General features: G+C 39.2%; 1 protein-coding gene across 2 annotated transcripts in view; it reads left to right on the top strand.

Moving 5' to 3' along the window:
* Positions 1–23452, top strand: part of TPK1 (thiamin pyrophosphokinase 1) — a 299665-nt gene that overhangs the window by 228899 nt on the left and 47314 nt on the right. For both annotated transcript variants that reach the window (XM_071736206.1, XM_071736207.1), the window contains one exon: positions 3734–3845. In XM_071736206.1, coding sequence (XP_071592307.1) covers positions 3734–3845 — 112 coding nt within the window. The remainder of the gene's footprint in view (positions 1–3733; positions 3846–23452) is intronic.

Genomic DNA, 23452 nt, shown 5'->3' with positions numbered 1-23452 from the left:
GTCCTTCCTGGTTACCTTTCACATGTTCTATCCTTTCATCAGTTTCCAAGATCTGTTTATTGTGTCTGTATTCATTTGATTTTTAAAGCTTAATTCATGCTTGTCTTCTGCATCCAGTTTCAACCTGCCAGGTTCCAGGTTTCCCTCCTTTCCCTTCAGAATGCAGTAATGAAGATTAGTCGCCATTCTCTCTCTCTTTCATAACATTTTGTCTCTTATATCTATTTTAAAGTATGTATTTATTGCATTTTATTTATTCACTTTGGTCTTCAAAGTACTTGGAGAAGTAATTCTTTCTGTACTTTTATGAAGTATCTTTTGGGTATCTGAGAACACACAGAAACTATCAGATTTTATCTTGATACCATTTCTGTAATTTTCAGCTTGCAATTTTTTGTAAGGATTTTAGCTTCTTACAAACTTGAATAGGGTTAGGTGTATTATTTTCTAGCAATCAGACTTCTGTTTGAGTTAAGAGATGTGACAGAGTACAGCCATGCCTTTAGGTCTTTCCTAAGCAAAACCAGTGTTGTAGCATGTGTAGATTTAACCACTACTGCTTAAACGCTTTCTTATAACACATTAGAATCAAAAGGAAAAGTTTAACCTATATGGATGAAGCATTCTTAAAAATATCTTCTGACATTTTCTTGTTATTGCTCAACTTAGAAACTGATCTTGTTTCCCAGCATCAGGGACAAAATGAAGGAGAAAAAAATCAATGCTGAAGATTGATCAATGTTTTTCAAAACTGACTTAATAAGATAAAAATCAATGAAGCTGTATTATTTGCCATTATCCTACTACCAGTATCATTCAAACATGGTAATATTTGTTTCTTAAGTTAAATGTGAAAATATTTGAATTACCTCCTTCAGAGGAAAAAAAAACTTTAGAAGCAGGGATTTATTTAGTCAAACTTTGATTTCCTTTTAGTCCTAATTTCAGAAGTTTGAGTTCTGCAGAAACTGAAAAGAGTTCCATACTTTAAGTCTCAGTATATAATTGTTCCTTTAATCACAGGGACTCAAATAGAACAAATTATTACTTGTATTTGCAAAGTACAAGTTCTGATCCTTCCTTCTTCCTTCAAATACCAGTTCCATCTTGATTGGTTGAAAGATCTGTGCTCGAAAATTTGAAGAAAAGTTTGAGCATGTGATTTACCTCGTGGCTTTGAATTTAAGGCCTTGCTCTACAAATGCATTGGCTGACTAATCTTTTTTGACAAAAAAGAGTGGATCATTTGGGGCTTTTTGCTTGTTAGTTTTTCCCAATGATCATTTCCCTTTTCTGTTCTGAGTGTCCCCAGAGTTCAAAGAAAAGTCCTTAAAACTGTCTTGTGTAGTATCAGTGAACCAGTCCCTAAGCCATGAGTTTGGCTAGGCAGTTCAGAGGTTTTTTTAGAAAATAATTAGTTTGTATTTACCTGCTGCCTTGGATTTATCCCTTTGGGCTCCTAGTTTGAAATTTCTCATAACAGTTGAGGGCTAGAAAATGTCCTTTTAAAGAAGAAAGTCAAGATTCTCACATAACCACTTTTATGTGTGAACTGGGATTTTAGAAAAGTATCAGACATTGAAAGACTCCTGATAAAATCCTGGATATTGGTGAGGTAATGGAATCTTTTGTTTTAAAATTTTATTTCATGAGCACAGAAGGACAGCTTTCTGCATAAATTTCTATTGAATTGAATTCCTCTTTGAAAGATTTGCCAGAATGTCATAAAATAGGAAGAGCAAACCTAACAGTAGATAGACACAGTATTTAAGAATACAAGACTTAATCAGGTTCTCTGTAAGGATGCTTGCTTTTTCTTCTCTTTTTCATATTTCTTTACTAATTGGGACATGTAGTGAGTTTGCTTCTCTCCTCAAGTCCACCCCTTTGTTCTCTCCTTCAGCATCAGCTTCATTATAGACAATATCTGCAGTCACATAATGAGAAAGCTTGTACTTGTACCTCTCCTCTCCCTTTCCTCCTCCCTTTGTACTGCAAGAGAGAAGTAGCATGGCATATTGTGTAGCTAAAAGGCTATCAAGCTTGAATTTGTTACAGCCCTGAATTTCCTAGGCAAGCATTCACAACCATGGATCATCACCACATGAAGCTGGACACCCTGAGAAGATAGATGATAGTGGATTGGTTTTCTTGATGCTCTGTAAACAATCAAAGGGGCTTAAGCTATGCAATCTGATACTCCCTAATTGACAGCTTTTCCAAGGTTCATTTGTTTACTGAGAGCATGACATGTATTGAAGTCTTTTCTTCATAATGCATTTGGCATTAACAGGAGAACCTGTCAAATGCCTCAGACATCAACATCTCAGCAACAAGATACTTTGCCTTCAGTTTTCACTTTCTAAGTAGTGGCTTTCTATTTACACGGGCATTTGGAATAAGAGGACAGGACACAAGAAAAAGATTAAATACTTTCCCAAAACAAAACTTGTGAGAAAGTTTATTTTCTGCTTCAGCCACTTACCTGAGTTTTATGATTCTACTGTTCTTTTTTTTTTTTTTTTTTTTTTTCATTTGCTATAAACCTTGGTTTCTTGCATAAGGAAGTACTCACTGAATGCATATCAGGTTACAGAGTTTGGGGTTTTTTTTATTTTATTTTGGTAGGTTAATAAATAGGCATATCTGACTTCTATAATGATGAAGAATTTGTGTGTAAAAGACATTCTCAAGGGTTTAACCTGCCAGTGTATCCACAAGTGTATAAAGTAAAGCTCCAAAGCAGTGTCTGTTTCAAAGATTCTGAATTCTGCCCCAGATGAAGCCCATGTGTTATTGAAAGAATAGATCACCTTTGCAGAGGAGACAAGAGGATGATTTGTTTACTGAACTTATCACTGGTTTCATTTGCTGTTTTCTTGTAGTTACTTTTCACAAACACTTTATTAGTTTCTTAGAACAGCAATCATGCCAGAACTCTCACATTTGGGTGTTTTTTTGCATTTTGTAGAAGTATCTACTCTTCCATGCAACTGTTCATATGCAACTTGGCAACATGTTCATACAGGGTCTCTAAGTAGTACAAGCTTAGTTACAATTCCGTCATCATTAGTAACTACTTCTCCTGCATCCCATGAACTTGATAGTTAAAAGATTAACTTAGATGCACAAAAAATGTGTTATAATTTCACTTGGTTGTTCATACTTAGATTAAGTGTATTATTCTAAATATTCTGGTTAATTTCTCTAGCACTGGTGAAGTTTTTGCCTGCATTCTTCCTTCTGGGAAGAATGCCTGAGAAGTACAAGACATTTTAGCAATGTTGTTAAAATAATGAAGGAATTGCAGTGGTGCTTTGGCTAGCATTGTTTAGGAAGTGAAACACAGCTGTTTAGATGAGGAAGAAAATGAATGAATGAGTCAGGACGCCTTCATTTCACAAGAATAAAGACCCTAGCTTTAACAGAAGTGCTTCTTCAAAAAAAATACTAGGGAAAAATTAGTAAAGCCAGGTTCTGCTTAGAAAAGCCCAGCAACTAACTTTTTGAAAGCTCTGGGCTCTGGAAACTAGATGCATGTACAGAGTACATTACAGAGTAATCTGTAAGCATCAGTAGTCTGAATTCCTGCAGCTAAATATTCCTGAGCCTTTGGAGCACCTTCTGGACATGCCTCCATCTAAATACTCTCTGTTTTATTCACAAGGTCTGTTGGTAAATGCCATTTAGGTCCCTGGCAAGCACTAACTCCAGAGACCCTTCTGTCTTTCAGGGCAAGCACAAGCTGCGTGTGGATACAGGACTGGAAGGCTCCTGGTGTGGCCTCATCCCCATCGGAAACACGTGTGAGAGTGTGACCACGACAGGCCTCAAGTGGAACCTCAGTAAGTCAGGTGTCTCTGAGATAATGCATTTGATGTTACCCTAACTGCATATTTGCACCAGCCTCACCAGTGCTGAAGGACATTCTGTGTTTGAAGGCACTGAATCTCTGCCAAGCCATTTTTTTCTAGAAATTATTAAAAAAGCCAACGAACCAAACAAAAACAAAACAAAAAACAAGGAAGAAAAAAAATAAGATAAATATATTTAAACCTGAGATATCACAGGCAGAAATGTGTTTTCCATTTGGGAGTTATTGTGGTGTTTAAATAGAACATTTGTTGAGGTCATGATACATTACCATCTTGATACATTGCCCTCCAGGGAGGAGAAGCTGCCAGTGCCTGAACTCCTGGTTATAAGCCATAAAGTTACAACAGACAAATAATAATGTGATACAGATTATTAAAGCTACCTCACTTCCCTGAACTCCTTCCTGTATATTATCTGTTTGTCAACTCTGAAAAAATAGGTCTTTTTCTTATTTTAAAGTGGGAAAAGGTGCATTTGAACTAGAGCAGGGACAATTATCTGTGAAGAAAGGAGCAAAATTTCTTTTCTTAAGCAAAATTGAAACAATCTTCATCCTCCTGCCCTGTCCTCCCACACTGAGTCATTCAGGATGCAATTACTCAGGAAAATAACAGGATATTTTAGATAAAGACTTATTAAAACTTAAGGGAAGGAAAGCAGTTGAGTCTGCTGCAAAGCAATAATTGAGACTGCTCTGGTCTTGTAGTCTGATTTACATGGCCAGACTTTAGAGCCATCCCATGTAAAAAGGTCATGTGATTCTCACAGTGCAGTGCATTTGTTGGGTAATAATGAATCTGAGGTTGACTCACTGTGCCAGAAGCAGAAGGTGTGCTAGTTAAGGGTGTGTCTTGTTCCACTGAGGATTTGAGAATATGTAGTTGAGGAAGTGGTAGGCATTGTAGCTCACTAATAACAAAAGATATAGATATGGTATTAATTTCAGGACCTGAGGGACTTGCCAGGTGAAGAGCTGTCTGGCTAGTGATACTTTCATCCTTTTAAAATGGGTGTTCTCTTTATTTGAAAAAAAGTCAAATATCTCCATTTGTGCTGATACCTACAGTTGACAAGTTAAAGTGCTGAAGCTTCAGGGACTACTCATTTCTCTGTAAATGTCCTACCCTTCAGGGTGAGGTGTAAATCATATGTAAATCAGGAAAGAAATGAATTTTTTTAAGCAAACAAAAAAAAAAGGACTTTTTCTCCAGTTTGTGGTATGATGATGTTTTTGAACCTCTAGAACTGCCAGCTTGGACTTCAGGAGAACAGACTTTGATCTTTTCCAGAACATGGTTGAGAGAGTCCCTTGGGAGGCAGTTCTGGAGGACGTAGGAGCCCAGGAAGGCTGGGCATACTGCAAGAAGATTTTTTTAGAGGTGCAGGAGCTGACCACCGCCAAGTTGTGGAAGTCAATGAGGAAGGAGACTGGCCTGGCTGAACAGAGAAATAATCCTTTGGCTGGAACTCAGAAACAAAAGGAAGTTTACAGTCTTTGGAAGAGACAACAGGCAACTTATGAGGATTACAAAGATACAGTGAAGATGTGTAGAGGGAAAATTAGAAGGTCCAAGGCCCAACTGGAATTAAACTTGGCCACTGTGGTGAAAAATAACACATAAATGTTTCTATAAATATATCAACAAGAGTAGCGTTAGGGAGAATCTACATCCTTCATTAGATACAGAGTGAAACACAGTGACCAAGGATCAAGAAAAGGCTGAGGTACTTAATACTTCATTTGCATCAGTCTTTAATAGCAGGACTAGCTGTTCCCTGGGCACGCAGTCCCTTAGGATATAAGACAGAGATGGAGAGCAGATTAGGCCCTATGTAACCCATAAAGAAATGGTTATGGACCTGCTAGACACTCACAAGTTCATGAGGCTGTATGGTTTACACCCTAAAGTAGTAAGAGAGTTGGCAGATGTGATTGCCAAGCCCAGTCTCCATCATATTTCAGAAGTCCTGGCTAACCAGGGATGTCCCATTGGACTGGAAACTGGCAAATGAGACATCCATCTTCAAGAAAGGCCAGAAAGAGGATCCTACTAACTACAGACCTGTCAGTCTCACCTTGGTACCAAGGAAGATTGTGGAATGGATAATCTCAAGAGCTATCATAGATCAGTTAAAGGTCAGCCAGACAATCAGGCCCAGTCACCATGGGTTCATGGAAGGCAGATCCTGCCTGACAAACCTGATCTCATTCTGTGCCAAGGTGATCTGCTTAGTGGATGAGGGAAAGGCTGCTGATGTAGTCTACCTGGACTTTAGTAAAGCCTTTGACACTGTCCCCCAAAACATCCTCATGGAAAAGATGGCTGCCCATGGCTTGGATGGGCATGTACTCTGCTGAGTGAAACATTGGCTGGATGGCAGGGCCCAAAGGCCCCACCCCAAGGACTGTGTTCAGTTTTGGGCACCTCAATACAAAAAGGACATAGAGGGCTTGGAGCAATTCAAAGGAGGGCAACAAAGCTGGTGAAGGCTTTGGTGTTGGGGCTGTTTAGTCTGGGGAAAAGGAGGGTGAGGGGAGACCTTATCACTCTTTACAAATACCTGAAAGGAAGTTGTAGTGAGACTGCGGCTGGTCTCTTCTCACTGGTGACAGCTGACAGGGCAATGGGAAATGGCTTCAAGTTGCACCAGGGGAGATTTAGGTTGGATATCAGGAGAAACTTCTTTACAGAAAAGGTTGTTAAGCACTGGAACAGGCTCCCCAGGGAGATGGTTGAGTCTCCATCCCTGAATGTGTTTAAAAATCACCTGGATGTAGTGCTTGGGGACATGGATTAGTGGTGGGTCATTGGGAATAGGGTGATAGGGTTTGGACAAGGCTGGGCTCAGGCTGGAAGGTCTTTTCCAGCCTGAGCGTTCTATGATTCTATGATTAATTGAATATCACCTAAGAAGTTTGATTTTTAAAAAAGTGATTTTTGAGTCCTTAAAATATTTGTTTTACATATTCAGACAGTAAACTAATTACAGAATTTCAATTCTGTCTGAACAGTCAAACATGATGCATTACGTGAGAGAGGAGCCCTTATTTTTTGCAAACAATAATTTTCAGCAACTCAAAATTCATATAGCATTGCAGTACAAGAAAAATATGGCTTTGCATCAAGGCTTTTAATATTTAACACTGATTTCTGTGATTTCTGTCTGAGCATATCTAGATTACTCTGCTGATTAAAATTTGTAAAACCTTCAAGGGACAGTCAAATATTATCTGTATCTAGTCTACAGGTGCTGTCATGAGACTTCATACTTTGTGAATAGAAAAAGACAGGGATAAATACCTAAGACAAAAATTGTACAGGGGTTGAGATTAGGCTACCAAAGGTCTCATTTCAATGGCTGAATCTCATAAATCTGAAATTTGTCTGCCAGCAGGGAAACAATGATGTCTTAATTATATTTTTAATATGTCAGAAGTATTTTTTGTGTGTCTGTGTAAGGATGTAACTTGCCTGCATGCTTTTATGCATACTTATCTTAGTTACTTGCTAGCACTTGGCACAAAAAGGACTTTAATTTATTTTAGTTCTCATCTTATGGGTGAAAGAACTTGGAGAACAAAGTGAAAAAGTGATTGTAGAAAATACATTTTTCCATACTTGCTATTGTATGTGCTTGTGTATTGTGTAGCACATATTCAAAACATATTATAAACATACTCTTTCTACTCCCAAAGGTATACATATCCTTTCTCTATTAAAATCTGTGGTACACAGAATCCACAAGAATCCAATAATGCTTTATTTGATCTGACTCACCTGATTGCTTTCTGATAACAGCTCTCATGTCTAATAATAAATAACAAAAACTCCAATAACACCAGAATTACCCAACATTCTTCATTAGATCTTCAGTGGTGTTTTCATGAAAATAAGTAAATAAGTATGAAGCTAGAAATCAACTGCACTGCTCATCAAAAAAGAGGATGGAGAGTAATGGTAGTTTTTCTGTGAAATGGTTCTTTTTCTGGAAAATTCCTGTTGAAAACAATCTTGCCAACTAGTTTACTCTTCATCCCAATGGCCTTTGGTGTTCTGAATGTCATACTTGTGCTGAAAATGCTGGCATTTGTATATCAACTGTGTGTGTATGAGATTGTACTTTCCAGATAATTTTCATGCAAATTTGCTTCTTTAGGCAGTAAAACAATACCATTCAAAAGAATGCCACTGCCACTTTACTTCAAAAGGCAATGGCAATACAACAGAAATGACACCTTTCTCAAACTGTAGCAACAGAGCATCCACTGACTACTAACTTCACAGGCAGACAAACTGGATCTCAAAATGTTTTTGATGTTGTTTGCAGTGTGAGTAAAATTGGAATGCCTGTACTGTATTTTTTACTATCTTACTTCACTGGAGTTTTGTTGATGTGTTGTGAATGGTACAAAAAGTTTACAGAAGCAATGAAATTTTATGTTTTAGGAGAATTTAGAGTCTTAATGATGAAAGAAAATTAGCAACTCCATAAAATAAAGTCAGAGGGTGAGGAGCTGTTCTGGGAAAGGCTGTAAATTAAGACTGACAGCTATCTGTGTCCTAGTTAAGCTATTTGGTTAAGCACTCTGTAACCTGTTTCAGAACTGATGTAGTTTATATAGTGCATTTTGCTGTCCTAGTTCACTCTGGCTGAGGAAAACTAAGCAGCACTCCCAGGAGTAGCTCTGTATTCAGAGTAAAGAGTTTCACAGTTGGATTCCCCTTTCCTTTGCTTTCCTCTTCTCCCTTCTCATGTTCCTCACTGGTAGAAGATTCCCAGTTCATCAACTGGAATCTACCTTCAGAGTTTCAGTGATGTATTTTTTTCTCCTATTCATTATATCTCTAAGACCCTGGATAGGACAGGGTGAGAAAAGTGGTGCTGCTGCTCTCAAAGCTTTGGTTGGTTTTCACCTTTTGTGAGCTAGTTGACCACAGAAGTGCTGCTGTCTGCCCTCCAGGGTCACATCACTTATTACAAGGCAAGGTCTGCTGAAATACTTTTCCAATAAAGTAGATGTTCTGATGGTGGCAGCCTGGCATCCCACTGGTTTACTGCGAGTCACTGAAAGCAACAACGAGGGCATTGCTTAGCATTGCATAAAATATTTTGAACCAAAAAGACCATTTGGTGTACATTAAAGGAGTGATGAACATAGAGCTCAGTTGTGCTGGGCCTCTAAAACTGTATTTGCATTTTTTCCTGAACAGCAACTTGACAACTCAGTCAAATTTTGTGAAGGGGCTTGACATGGGGATTTGAGGTCACATGTTCAGTTCACTTCCACATATTTATGTAAATATTTGGAACTGGGTGTGAGTGAGTGTAGATGTGGTACCAGGTCTTTAGCAAGGTAGTATGTCCTGTCATTGTTTTTTTGGAATAGCCCTTTTAAGGTGATAAACAGATATGCTCTTCCAGATCACACCGTTGAGGCAACATTACTGCTTTAGGACTCCAATTATCCTAAGATTCATGTGAGTATCTTCATTCTGAACTAGCTCAAAGCACTTCCAGCTGTAGGTTTAGCCCAGCTGGACAGATGTCTCTAATGGGACATAGGGTGTGTTTATATGACCCTTCCAAACACCAGTCATAGGCAGTAATTGCCAGGAAGGGGTAGAATTAAAAAATCTGAGTCACTTCTCCAGCACAGAGAGGAGAGGATACGCAGAGAGGATACACAACCTAAGTAATACCATCCTGAAGTAAACTGGAGACATTTATGTCTAGCTACATTGCCACGGCACATTGCAACTGTGGAAACTTCATAGTATCATATAGTGGCTAGGACTGGCAGGCACCTTAGAAATCATCTGTTTCCAATATGGAAATTTCAGTTTCAATGTAAAAGTGAGCGAGTTGTCAAGAGAGCAAAATGCTGTTCATTTTATTATATCCCCTATGCTACTTCAAGTCTCTCCCTCTGGTAAGGGAAACATAACTTGGAGATGCTCTGCTTCAGCCCAGCTTTGGTGCAAATAATCCTCACATTTCTGGGGAAGTAGACTGGAGAGAATATTAAAGTCACATGAAAATCAAGCAACCTGCTGCATCTGGAGGATAAGGGTTGTAATGATGAAGTACCTGTCTAGGGAAGATGGAGATCTGCAGAAAGCTACCATTTAGATTGGTAGTGGTCTAAAGTAATTCTGTGGATTTCATCTGAATTTTCTTTGGTGAGTGCAGGGACAGAATTTGTCCAAGAAAGTTTATGCTAAAGACAGTTAACCCTAAAAGCATTCTCGTCAGACAACCTGCCCCTGTGGATACTGGGAAATAATCTCATTCAGACAATGGCAGAGGCGAAGCTGAAACATAATGGTGTGCTTGAATGGAAGTCAGTGAAAAATTGGCCAGAGTACAAATGCTTGTTTGTCATAGCCCTTGCAAATATACCTCAATTGTTTTCATATTTAAATGTCTGGAATCAAGCTTAACAAATGTAAATGTCATACTACCGAGAGGTTTTCAAAACCAAGAAAACTCTCTGGGGCACGCGGTGAGTTATTACCAGTTCACAGCGTCTCTGCAGAACTACAAAAGGGCAAGGACCAGCAGAAACACAAATCAATCATGTCTGGCTAGAGTCTCCCAGAGTTAAAAAATGGGATGTGTTTGTCCGTGGTAACTCAGTAAATGAACAAGTGTATTATTTAGATTTTGAGGGACTGTTCAAGTAGATAGGCATTACTTTTAAGAGTTGACTCCTCCCTTCTAATTTCTTTATGGACCTGTGAGTTCTGTTTAATTTTTTACTACACACTGGTGTGAGTGATTGATTTCCCAAAAAACATGTCACTGAGGGAAATTATGTCCTCTGAAGTGATCTCTTTCTGTACCTTAATGGCAAACATTTCTGGCTGTTACCTCTTTTCGGTGACTCAGTTCCTCATTTGCAGCAGGCTTTGTAAACACTGTGCACATTTAATCTGAGGGGGCTCTGCTCTCTTCCAGTTTCTGCCTGTAGATATTTATGGAAAGGAAGAGGTGGATTTTTCCTTACTGTTAATGAAGTTCTGGAGAGGACAATAGTCTGGCAGTTATTGTCACTGACTTCTGTTGTGTGCTTCTAAAAAGTTCTATTTTGAATGTAAGTTGATTATAGAACCCTGTTACGCAATTAATGAGCTGTTAACAACTGACTGTAGTGGGTGTGCTCTGGAACTATTAATTTTAAACATAGATACCAATTACAAGCCGCTAAGCAAATCTGTTATTTTCAGGTGAGTTGGAAAATACAAATTACTGCAATAAATACACATGGGAGAGTCAGGGCAACAGCAGGAAGGATAAGAAAAAAGGGAGGTAGAGTGGCAAAACTGGGATGGGAGGAAATTGCATTTGAGATTAGAAATATGTTTTGGAGAGAAGAGAGGGCAGATAACATCAAAAGGTGGAAAGATACGTATATATATACACACACAGATTGAGAAAATGAGAACGGGGTGTTTTAAGTAAACAGTTAATAGCTTCCCTTTTAAAGCACTGTTTGGGGACAAAAAAAATTCAGTCTTGTTATTTTTCTGCTGCTTGCTCTCTCATTTTCCACTGCTGTCCAGGTATAATAACTTACTTCTACTGTCTTTAAAGTGATAAGTCCAAGTGATGCAGGCCTATCCACAGGATCATCCTGGGAATTGTTTCAACAGCAAAAAATAGCATCAGACGTTTGATTTGAAAACAAGGAGGGAAACTCTTTACTTGCCCTCTCACAGCTACCAATTTGAGGCTCTGAAATAAGGGAAAACCAGAAACAGAGAACTAAAATTAAGTAGTGTTTCTTGACGTAGTCATTCTTATAAATTCAGGATACCACCATCATTCAGTGTACCAGATGTATTCTCTGGGGAAGAATCTGGAGCCATAGATGAAGGTGCATTATGTGTACAACTTCAGCCTCTCCCACTGCAGAAACTGAGACACATGGAAGGAGTAAGGTGAGAAGTAATACTTCTAGAATTTCTAATGTCTTGTAGTTCAGGCAATGGTTTCTGTTTAGTTTTTACTCTTGCAAGTTAGCCATTCCTTTCTCTTAGCACTTGAGCTGAGCTCTCAGCACCCTGACATTTCTTGAGAGCTCAGCCATGGTGAGCTGCCATGGTACTGCTGCCATTCTGACCTCTGCACAGAATACTGCAAAATGAAAGCAGTGGTATCATCCTTAGGTTGCTCAGTTTTGATAGTACTGTGTTTGTGCCTTTGCTCTATAACAGTTTAACAGGTGCAATGGCATTATAATTTCTGTTGTAATAAGCAGCATACAGAAACCCATGAGGAATTCAATATGCACGCATTCAACGATGTCAAAATCTATGCAGTCAATAAGGCATAAGGCACTATGATGAATCAGGACTTAAAGTGTGTCTGTTATGAGATTGCTGTTCACTGAAACAAATCTGGCCTGCTTGGTTTATGTGACTATATAATTAAAGGATGAAAGCTAAAGAACCTGAATTAAATTTCACAGGCAAAATTTAATTCTGGCATCCCATTGCTCTCGAGTCCATGACTTTACAGCCTTAGCATTTCTTAAGAGTCATCTTCCATGTGTACTATATCCAAGTGAATGTGGGTTCCATGTGCTATTAATAGATAACTGCATGAAGGGAATCACACTGTATCAGTACAAGTCTAGTTCAGTAGGTGGTATCTGAATTTCCTGTGCTATCTACATTTTGAATCTTTTTCTCAAATTTAATAAGAAAATATTGGTAAAACCAGTGAAATCTTTCAGACAAGTCCAAACATTTTAGTATATTATAAGTGGGTGGTGATACATGTCATCAAACAAATGGTACATTGAAATAAATAGTGATGCATCACCCGTGAAAAACCTAAAACCACTTATACAAGCTTTTGCAATTTTGCAGTATTGGGAGGTCCTGCATAGCAGCTTCTTCAGAGAGCCTACTGCAATTAGAATTTTTTTCCTTTCTGTATTCTGTAGATACAGTATGTGATAAATACATTCTCATGCTGTTAAGCATTCGAACACAGCATTTATAATCTAATTGCCAATAAGAAATCCCACAACTGTACATTTAGGTTTCCCAAGTGTAGGGCATAACTCTGTAATTTACACAGGCACCAGCAATACCACTGTATCACTGTTGATTGGCATGCCACTTAATGATGCTGCTTTTAAGACAGTTTTCTAATCAGCTGTGTGAACACTCATCAGGAGTTTTTTTCTTGATTTAAAGCAGAGGAGTTGGAGAGAAAGATAGGGTTTGTTCTGCTCATAAAAACAAACTGTGGGAAAAAATAATTTATAAACAGAAATATCCGGGGTTTTTTTTTCTATTTTATGAAGAATTGATACAAGAAAAATGTATTTTTAAAGAAGGCAAAACACTATTGTATAGAACTTAGATATAATGAATCTGGATTATGCATTTAAAACCTCAATGCAGAATTAAAAGCTCTGGTGTCAACAAGTCAGTATTCCTCAGGGTATTTCCTTCTTGTATTTTGAAATTGGATGGTGATATCTTAAACATTAGCATTCTAGTTTTAAGGGATATTCTATTTCTAGTAATCATTTAATAATAACTATGTGATTTGATATTGTAGATAAGTCTGTTGCGCTTAGACAGCTGAAGCTGAAGCATGGTCAGTTTTGCATTCATTTCACACCTCAAATTTTAGTTTTCATCCCAATAAATTAGTCACTTGTCTCCTGCCAGTCAGTTATTCCTTGCCTTATTCCTATCTATTTCATTCCTTTGTTCTTTAACAGACCGAATAGCTTTTATTTTAAAAATGTTATCCAAAACACATGGAAGCTGGATCAAGTATGTCTGGCATGGAAACATTTCATGATATGACTTAAGAGGTTTTAACAAGATGAGCTTGAGTTGACCTGTACCATTTATAAATAGCTTTAGTACACAGAAATGAAGTATCTTTTTAAAATGTGTCCTCAAGTAACCATTGAAAAACCTTTGTAAACACACCTTGCCATCCTGTGGTGTGTATATCCAGTTTATATTTAATAGTTATTGTTTTATTAAACATTAGAGCTTAATTCTGAGTTTGTGGAACTAATGGTAGAATTGCATGTTGACTTTAATATTTATATGTTAATCTGGAAGTTCCTTTGTTCTTTCCTTCATTAAACTTGGGTTAGTTAAGCCTCTGATTCATCAGAAGATTTAGGTATCTGTGTGTTTTCATAGGTGTGATCATTTATGTGAAATATAAAGCGATTATTCAGTGGGTAAAGTTAAACAGTATGGAAGTCCTTACTACAAGTCAAACTCTGCAGTGGGAGATAGAACCTTCAAAAATATCCAAAATGGCTTTTCTGTGTACAAAATAAGGTGGCAGTGACTTCAGTCTTAGTCTCTGGGGTTAGCTATCAGTGCTGTTTCCTATTCAAATCTCACTTCTCACTCTGCAATGCTCTAAAGCTCTCTTTTCTAGCTCTTCATATTTTTTATGTATTGCTGCTTGGCTGTAGTAATTGACATTAATTCTTTCTGATTTTACTGTTGAATATCTGGGCAAAGTATGAGGACAGGGTAACACAAATGACTTTCAAATATTTCTCACATCTTGTTTCTTTACCTGTAGTTCAACATATGTAGTTTTATACCTGTACAGCTTTTACATTCATGCATACAAAAATTTTTCATATGAAGATTCTGGAAAAAATGTTCTGGATACCTACCAGGATGTTTAAAACAATCTTAAAGTTTTCATTAAAATAGCCAAAAGCATTAGAAGGTGATACATGTCTGAACAGCAGCAAGAGATCAAAATGCTCTGGATAGTCTGAATCAACCACAATGGATTTGAATTACTTTTTGTTTTTTTATTGGTGCTAAAAAGTGTCACACTTTGGTGGTTTTTGTGCTATGTGTAAAGCAAGATTTTCAATCCACATTAAAACCAATGTATGCAGCCAATGCAAGGCACTCACTAGGGAAGAGAAAAGATTTTCCACATCATGTCATGTGCTGGAATGTATGAAATATGAATATCAATACAAATCTTAGTTGTACTAGAATAATTAAATATCATTCCTTTCTATTGTAAAATATGACGGGTTGCTGTGTTTACCTTGTAACATTCCAAAAGCCTGCAGACTGTTTTTTTGGCAAATGCAAATCAACAAACACTGGCAATACTCTGACAGACAGCTTTCTGTTGTGAGCTTAGTTAGAGATTTATATTGTGCATTTGTAATACGCAGCGGGAAGGTTGGTTCAGAGCCTGTGTGTGCCACTTTCTCTTTGCTGCTGCCTTTTGTTACCCTGTGTGTTTATGCTGGTATAGTTCTGGAACAGACCTGGGGCATTTAAGACTTGTCTTGGATTTTGGGGGTTCTCCTGATGGTAATTATTTTTATATCCCAAATACCTGAAGTAAATATTGTTGTAAGTGAATCTTTGGTTTGGATCATGTTCCATTTAATGCCTCCAAAATTAATTTAGTGTTGCAGCTGAAATAAGTTCAGAAGAATTTTATTCACTGTTGTGAAATCCACTTTTTACAGTTTATGCTGTTCTCTACCTTCCTGGGGTAACAATTTCATAAATGTTTGTCAGTCTTGTTTTTGCACCCATGTTTCCTGAATTTCTCTGCTGCTTCCTCTTGTCATCTGCTTCCTCTGATGCAGTTTTCAACAAATCCATCAGAAGTTATTATGAATTAAGACAGTCTTTAAAAACCAACCATGAACAAACCCAGAAAATGATGGCACAGCATTACTTGCTGACTCAGTGGGTAGCATACTAGGCTAAGGATCCAGCCGTTAGGATGGAGCACATCATTAGCTCTCATTATGGTACAGTCTCTCTTATCCTATTGTTTATCTTGTTAACTCTTTGGGGCAGGGACTCTCTGCTACCCTGGTTCTGTACAGTGCAGCCTGTCCTGCCTGGTAGTCACATACCACAGCAAAAAATACAATTAATTGCAACTGGGAGATGTCTTCTGGAGTTACAGTTGAAAGTTAATACCTCAGGATGATTCCTGATTTCAAATAAATGCATATTCTGTGTGTGCTAGAGGATGCATCTGTGTTATTATCCTCAGAAATTGTGCTGTTGAAAGAGAAGAAAATCAATGTTTAACATACAGTGCCATCTACAGAGTAGGTTGTGCAGCCTCCATTTCATTTTTGTCAATTTGTTCCTTTCTTTTGTTGGTTTTTTTTCAGCACAATTGACATTCATATCTAGAAAGCTTATTAGAAGATTTTAGCAGGTGCCTGCAGAACTGGAGGATGAGGATGAGAGTTGGAGCCCTGGAGTTTGGCTGAGTACATGCTGAAGTGCAGGGCTGCAGTTCATCTCAGCTCTGTCAGCTGCTGCTCTTTGGGAAGTTGATTCTGTCATGAAGGATACACAAACAGGAATTGGTTTGTGTGCCCACCCACTACAGATGTAATCTGCAATGTCTGCTCACCAGGCCTCATCAGCACTCCCATTATTAACTTGAAAGTCTAAATTGTTGGGATTTTTTGTGTTTGTTTATTTTTTGTGGTTGTTTTTTGGTTTGGTTTGGTTTGGTTTTTAAATACAGCTATTTCTAGAAATGCTGCAACTGCACCTAACTTTCCTAGCGAGTACTTGACCAACTACAGCTGTCTGACAAGGACACAAAGGCAGAAAATGTAGGAAAGGAACCAGGAAAATCCATCTAGGATCATATTGTGAACATTAGGGACAGTAAAGCACCCTGTCAGCTATGCTCTCTGTTAAGAGTCAGTTTAAATCTGGGGAAGAAGGGGAGAGTGTCCTCTGATGTTAGCTAAACACATGCTGTAGCAAAACCTAAGTGGCTGCTGTGTGTTTGTGTGGGTCACTGGTTGTAATGACTGTATTGGCATTGCAGGGAAAGATGGATTTAATCCCCAAAATCTTTGGAGTGCTCTTCAGAGAAATGTTAATTTTGGTGCAGAAAGCTGGATATTATGCTATTTTTTAGAAAAGACAGAAAATGTGAAAGAACACACAAATGTCACTGCTTCAGTTCTCAATAATCCATTATATGTATGTAATATAGCAAAATTAGTTATTGTAGTCACTGCAGAACAAACTGTTGTCTGTCCTCTTTTGTCTAGCTTCTGAATGTTGGAAGTTACCTGATCCTTAGGCTACTACGAGCTCAGGACTTACTGTTTGTCATCTTCAAACTAGTGGGGTTGAAAAAGAGAAACTGGAAGGGGAGGGTTGAAAATTAATTCTATCGGCTAGGGCAGATAAAAAAATTATTTTCTGGTATATGATCTTGCAGATGAGAAGGAGGGTGGAAAGAGAAGGGTTTTTTTTAATAGTTAAATGTGAAATTCAATGGATTTGAAGTAGCGGCAAAGATAGACTAGGAGGCTGAGTGTCTGAAATAGCTGAAGTTGCATGTTAAATGGAGTTTATGAGACTTCTCTGCCATTTCTCACCTGCACTGTCACAGTCAATACAAGTGACTGTGTAGGTGAGTGGGGGGTGTATGTAAACAATAATTCCTCTTTATTTAATACACATTAAACCTGAAAAGGGACAGAAATATGAGTTAGCAGAGAGCTACAAAATGTGAAGGTAATTATGTAGTAGTTATCCTCAACATTTCCATCTTTAAAGTGCTTTGAACTGCTTAAGTACAGCAGTTACTGCAGACTGTGATTAGATAAATGGATGCAAATGGTAATTCTAGCTGATGAATGATTGATGATGGCTTTATATGTTTATCATTATATACTGTTGTAAACATCTTCTTCTTCAGCAAGGATGGAGCCTGTAGGAAAAATTACAATGTATCAAATATGAATTCAAACTGTAATATTATGAGTATACAAAGCCAATATTGTATGCTGAGGTAAGCAAAGAGCTGTAACCTGAATAACTGGTGAACTTTATCATTGGTATCAAAGCTCTGAGCACCAATCTTCTTCTTTGAGGGGTTGAATACAAGCACACCTGGGAAAGTAGATTAATAGGAGAGATCTTAGCATGCATATGGGGGAAATGCACTGTAGAGGGATGGCTTTGGATGGGGAAGAGATGGCATTTCTCTTCATTCCGCTGTTGCTTGTCATGGTTCTTGCCTTTATTCTCAACTTTACAATGCCCTTTGGAGTGATCGAATCATAGAATTTTCAGGGTTGGAAGGGATCATCTCGTTCTAACCCCACAGCCATGGGCAGGGACACCTCCCACTATATCAGGTTGCTCAGAGCCCTCTCCAGCCTGGCCTTAAAAACTTCCAGGGATGGGGCTTCCACCCCCTCTCTGGGCAACCTGTTCCAGTGTTTCACCTCCCTCATGGTGAAGCACTTCTTTCTAACATCCAATCTAAATCTACCCTCCTCTTGTTTGAATTTATTCCCCCAAGTTCTATCACTACCTGACATCCTAAAAAGTCCCTCTCCAGCTTTCTTGTAGGGCCCTTCAGATACTGGAAGGTTACAATAAGGTCTCCTTGGAGCCTTCTCCTCTCCAGACTGAATAACCCCAACTCTCTCAGTCTCTCTTCATAGGAGAGGTGCTCCAGCCCTCTGATCATCCTCATGGCCCTTCTCTGGATACACTACAGCACATCCATGTCCCTCCTATAAAAGGGGCTCCAGAACTGGATGCAGTGCTCCAGGTGGGGTCTCAGGACAGCAGAGTAGAGGGGGAGAATCACTTCCCTTGACCTGCTGGCCACATTTCTATTGATGCAGCCAAGAATACAGTTGGCTTTCTGGGCTGTGAGTGTACCCTGATGGCTCATGTTGAGCTTCTCATCCACCAGCACTCCCGAGTCCTTTTCCTCAGGGCTGCTCTCAAGCCACTCACTGCCCAGCTTGGGATTGCCTTGACCCAGATGCAGGACCTTGCACTTGGTCTTGTTGAACTTCATGAGGCTGGTATGGTCCCACCTCTCCAGCCTGTCAAGGTCCCTCTGGATGGCATCCCTTCCCTCCAGGCACACCACACAGTTTGGTGTCACCAGCAAACTTGCTGAGGGTGCACTCAATGCCACTGTCCATGTCATTGACAAAGATGTTAAACAGGACTGGTCCAGTACTGACCCTCGGGGGACTCCACTTGTCACTGTCCCTTGCCAGTGTAAAGAAGGTAAAGAAGTCACTGAGAACCTCAGCCTTCTCAATATCCCTTGTCACTAGTTCTGTTTCCTTCATGAGGGGGGCCACACCTTCCCTAGTCTTCCCTTTGATGTTAACATACCTGTAGGAATTTTTGCTGATCTCCCTGGCTAGATTTAGTTCTAACTGAGCTTTAGCTTCCTTAACCAAGCCCCTTGATGCTCTGACAGCTTCCTTATAAGCCCCCCATTTCAGATATCCTTTCTTCCATTCCTTGTAGAGTTTCCTTTTGTGTGACAGGGTGTCCAGGAGCTCCTTGTTCATCCAGGCACATCTCCTAGCATTCTTTCCTGCCTTCCTCTTTGTCAGTATACTTTGCTCCTGGACATGCAGAAGGTGATCCTTGAATACTAACCAGCTGTCCTGGACCCCCCTTCCCTCTAGGGATTTATCCCACAGTACTTTGGCCAGCACAGCCCTGAAGCAATTATTCTGCACACCTGAAGTTCAGGGTTGTAAGCTTGGAATACATCTTTCTAGATGTCCTGAGGATCTTAAATTCAAGCCCTTTGTCATCACGGCAGCCAAGGTTGTCCCTGAGCATCATGATGGTCACCAGCCCTTCCCTGTTGGTGAGAACAAGGCCCAGAATAGCACCTTTTCTTGTTGGTTTCTCTTCCATTTGGAGGAGGAAGTTATCATCTATGCAGACCAGGAACATCCTGGATTGCTGCTGCCTTGCTGTGTTGTCCTTCCAGCAGATGTCAGGGTGATTGAAATCACCCGTGAGGACCAGGGCCTGTGAACACAAAGCCTCTTCTATCTGCCTATGGAGGGCCACAGCTGCTTGGTTCTGCTGGTCAGGTGGATTGCAGCAGACCTCTACTGTAACATCACCTTCTCCCTTCTTCCGTTTAATCTTAACTCATATGCACTTGATCAGTTTGTTACCCTTCCCCAGGTGGAGCTCCATTGATTCCAGTTGGTCACTGATGTAGAGAGCAACACCTCCTCCCCTCCTACCCTGTCTGTCCTTCCTAAAGAGCTTAGTTACTGAACCCATCTATCCCTACATTCCACTCATGGGAGTTATCCCACCAAGTTCCAGTGATAGCCACTATGTCGTAGCTTTCCAGGAGCACACTGGCCCTTAATTCACCCTGTTTGTTGCCCAAGCTGTGTGCATTCACATAGCTGCACTTCAGCTGGGCTGGCCCTGTCAACCTCTTAGGCAAATCCCCCTTGATTCCTTTGGGGTGTCTTGGTGCATCCTCCCTGGCTTGCCTCAGGGCAACAAGTTGAGAGCCCTTACTAGGACTCCATCCCTCTGCCCCTGCTGTGCTGCCCCACTTTTTGTTACAGGCAAGCATGAAATTATTAGCCCCTTCCCCCTTCAAATCTAGTTTAAAGCCCTATCAATGAGCCCTGCCAATCCTTTTCCCCCTCTGAGACAAATTCATCCCATTATTTGCTTGTAGCTCTGGTGCCTCATATACCATGTCATGATAACAGAACCTCAAGCCCTCTTGACAACACCAGTCGTGGAGACATGAATTGACCTGTTGGGTCTTCCTCTATATTCCCACATTCATTGCTGTTGGAGGGAGATTCATAAGGATGGAGGAGAACACAAGTTAAGCTCCTGATTCCCTCACCAGTTGCCCCACAAGGCCCTGAAATCTCTCGTAAATCTTTCACCTCAAGATAAAGTCAGCCTTTGTGAATTTCTTGTTCCCTGTAGATGGGTAAGATCTATGAGATATTTACAGTGCATTATTTGACAGCCATGTGAGTGAATGTCAGACACGCCCCATTGTAAGAGCCATTTGTGACACAAGTACATTTGGATAATTGGAAGCTGAACAGAGAGACAAATGATGCTTCTAGTAAAGTAGGGTGGCATAAGAGGTCTATATAATGGGAATGATGCTATAATTCTATCTAATTTTGACTTGCTATTTGCTACTTATTAATCACAGTAACAACATTTGATAGTTGGATTAATTTAAAGGGATTTTTATTGCAGGAACTTGAGTTTAACATCAGCTCTTTGTGTATCATAGAATGTAAAAAAGTAACCTGTGATAATTAGATTACACACTACCTCTTAAATCTACATAAATTGTTCTATTCAGTGAGGTAAAAATAAGCAGGATATTACCAAAGAAAAGCCCCGATAAAGCCTCTGCTCCCTGCTCTGTTTTTTACATTACGTCAACTGCAGTGCTGGTATCTGTCTGTTATTTTTCCTGTGGAGCTGTAGAACTGACAACGAACTTGCCATCTTTTCTGTCATGTACCTGCCCTTGGGCTTGTGTAAAAGAAGTGAATTAGGTTCTCTTTTGTTGACCTTTTAGATGCAAGGGAAATGGTAGTCCTGATTGCTTACACATCAAGTGCTGCCCGGTTATTGTCTGCATTAACCTTTGCGGAGCACCCTGATGTGATTCTTACCCTCCCACCAGCACAGGTGCCAGAGAGAATTGAGAAGGCATAAATTGGACATGCCATGCAAAACAGCTCAACTAAAGACATTTTTCTCCTGCACTGCAGAAACAGTACCTTGTGTGTGTTTAGCTACATAGCTGGTCTGTGAGTCCTATAATTTGCTTAGCCAAACAGAACTTCAAAGCAGATGGTTTCTAAATTTGGCAAAAATCACCATTTCAGTATTTTTTCCCTGTGCAATCTGCAGTTATGAAATTAGAACTGAAACTACTTGAAAATTAAACTGGAAAATAAAATTGGGATCTTTACCAACTGAATACTAATTTAAAGTATACAAATTTTAGTATATGTTAGGTTTTCATCTACACACATAGCCTAAGATTTGTTTATGCTCTGATTTAGTGTTTCTTGCTGCTTACTTGCATAAACACTACCAAGTCAGTCAGTTAGAGTCACAGGTGCTTTAGCTTCCAGCTGCATTTACTACTAAAAAGAAGAATGACAAGTATCGTCCTTTGCAGAGGAAGAAGTCCAGAAACATAAGAAAATAATCATTGTGCATTGATAGCACCTGCCATCAGCCATCTGTTAGGCACTTTACCCAAAGTAAGTGCATTCCCTTATCTGGACAATGTTTTTGTTGAGAGAAACTGCTTCATTCCCACCCTCTTTGTTGAGGAAGCTAGGTCACAGAGCATTTATTTGGTCTGATATTCTAAGTGAAGCTAAAAAAAAAGTAGGAGTACTATTATCCTGGACTTAAGGATTGTTTTTTATTCTGATAGAAGTAAAATAAGTCAAAGAGATTCATTGTTTGATATTTAGTATTTCTTTAAGATGTATTTAATATTATCATATACATTACAATTTTCAAAGTGTATATATAGTAAAATCATATTTAGAAATACTGCCTTCTCTTAAAATATATATGGTCTGCTAGTCATTTTATATGTGTTCATCCCTGAATGTAAAAAGATTGTGTAACTCTGAAAATGGAGTTGCACTTAGTTTCCTAACAATGTTCTCCCATTAATGGTTAGTTGCCAGTGTGAGAACACCGAGAACACCTGTGTACACTCAGGTAATCTTTGAGACAACTCATTGCCAAAGAACTAAAAATATCTTGGGTTGGGGATTACTAAAGGGAATTTTAGAGATATGACTCATTTGATTCAAATCTTTGCTCCCTCAAGTAAGCATGCTGTGCAGTGCCCAGCCAGACTCCAACATGCAAGGCAGAGCTGGACTGTGTAATCATTGCCACAGGATGCTATGCAGACCACAGCTATAAATGGATTCAGAAGAAAACTTGACAAATTGAGGAAGAAAGATCCAATAAACACAGTGATACTGTCTGCGTTTCAGGAAGTCCTAAGTTATGGGTCCTTTGAGGAAGGGTGTCCCAAGGAAAATACCATATTGCCCTGCCTTTAAAGTTCTTTACTAAATACCCATTATGGACCATTGCCTGAAGCTCATGCTTTAGTGTCCTATGTAGCTACTTTTGTGCTTTTTTGACCCCTGGAGTCTGTAGCTCTTTTTGCTCCTGAGAGAGCAGTTATACTCTTCCCTTTGACCTTCTTTTCCGAGCTGTTTTGCTCCTGTCCAGATTAGGGACTCATCATTTCAGTTTAAATTGTGCTTCTTTGGACAGAGGACTAGAACTATACACCCTTCTTTAGAAGGCATTCCCCAGGACAATATACTGCCTGTACTTTGGCGATAATATGTGTTTATCTCAGTTGAAAACATCTAACCTGCTACATCTTTTTTTAACATCTCTAGGCTCTTTCTACTAGTGCAGTATTGGGCTTCTGTAAAATACAGCTTTGCCTTGCTTGCTAAATTGACAAACTTTGTTGGCAATAGAGAGTCTGTCTCAGCATTCTAATGGACTTTGGCTGCAAAGGTGTCAGGGGAGAACATTTGCTCCTTTATGTGAAAACCTACTTTCTAGCTGGAGCTTCTAAAAGTAGCATCATAGATCCACAGGTGTCAATGAGAGTGGGTTTATAGGCCCAACGCAAGGAGTCTTAAGCAGAGAACAAGGTGAATACCCTTCTTATTCTCTCCTCAGTTTTCAGAATT

Source organism: Heliangelus exortis, chromosome 2 (assembly GCF_036169615.1).
Source record: "Heliangelus exortis chromosome 2, bHelExo1.hap1, whole genome shotgun sequence".
Taxonomy (NCBI): domain Eukaryota; kingdom Metazoa; phylum Chordata; class Aves; order Apodiformes; family Trochilidae; genus Heliangelus; species Heliangelus exortis.
This window is presented reverse-complemented; position numbering and strand designations above follow the sequence as displayed.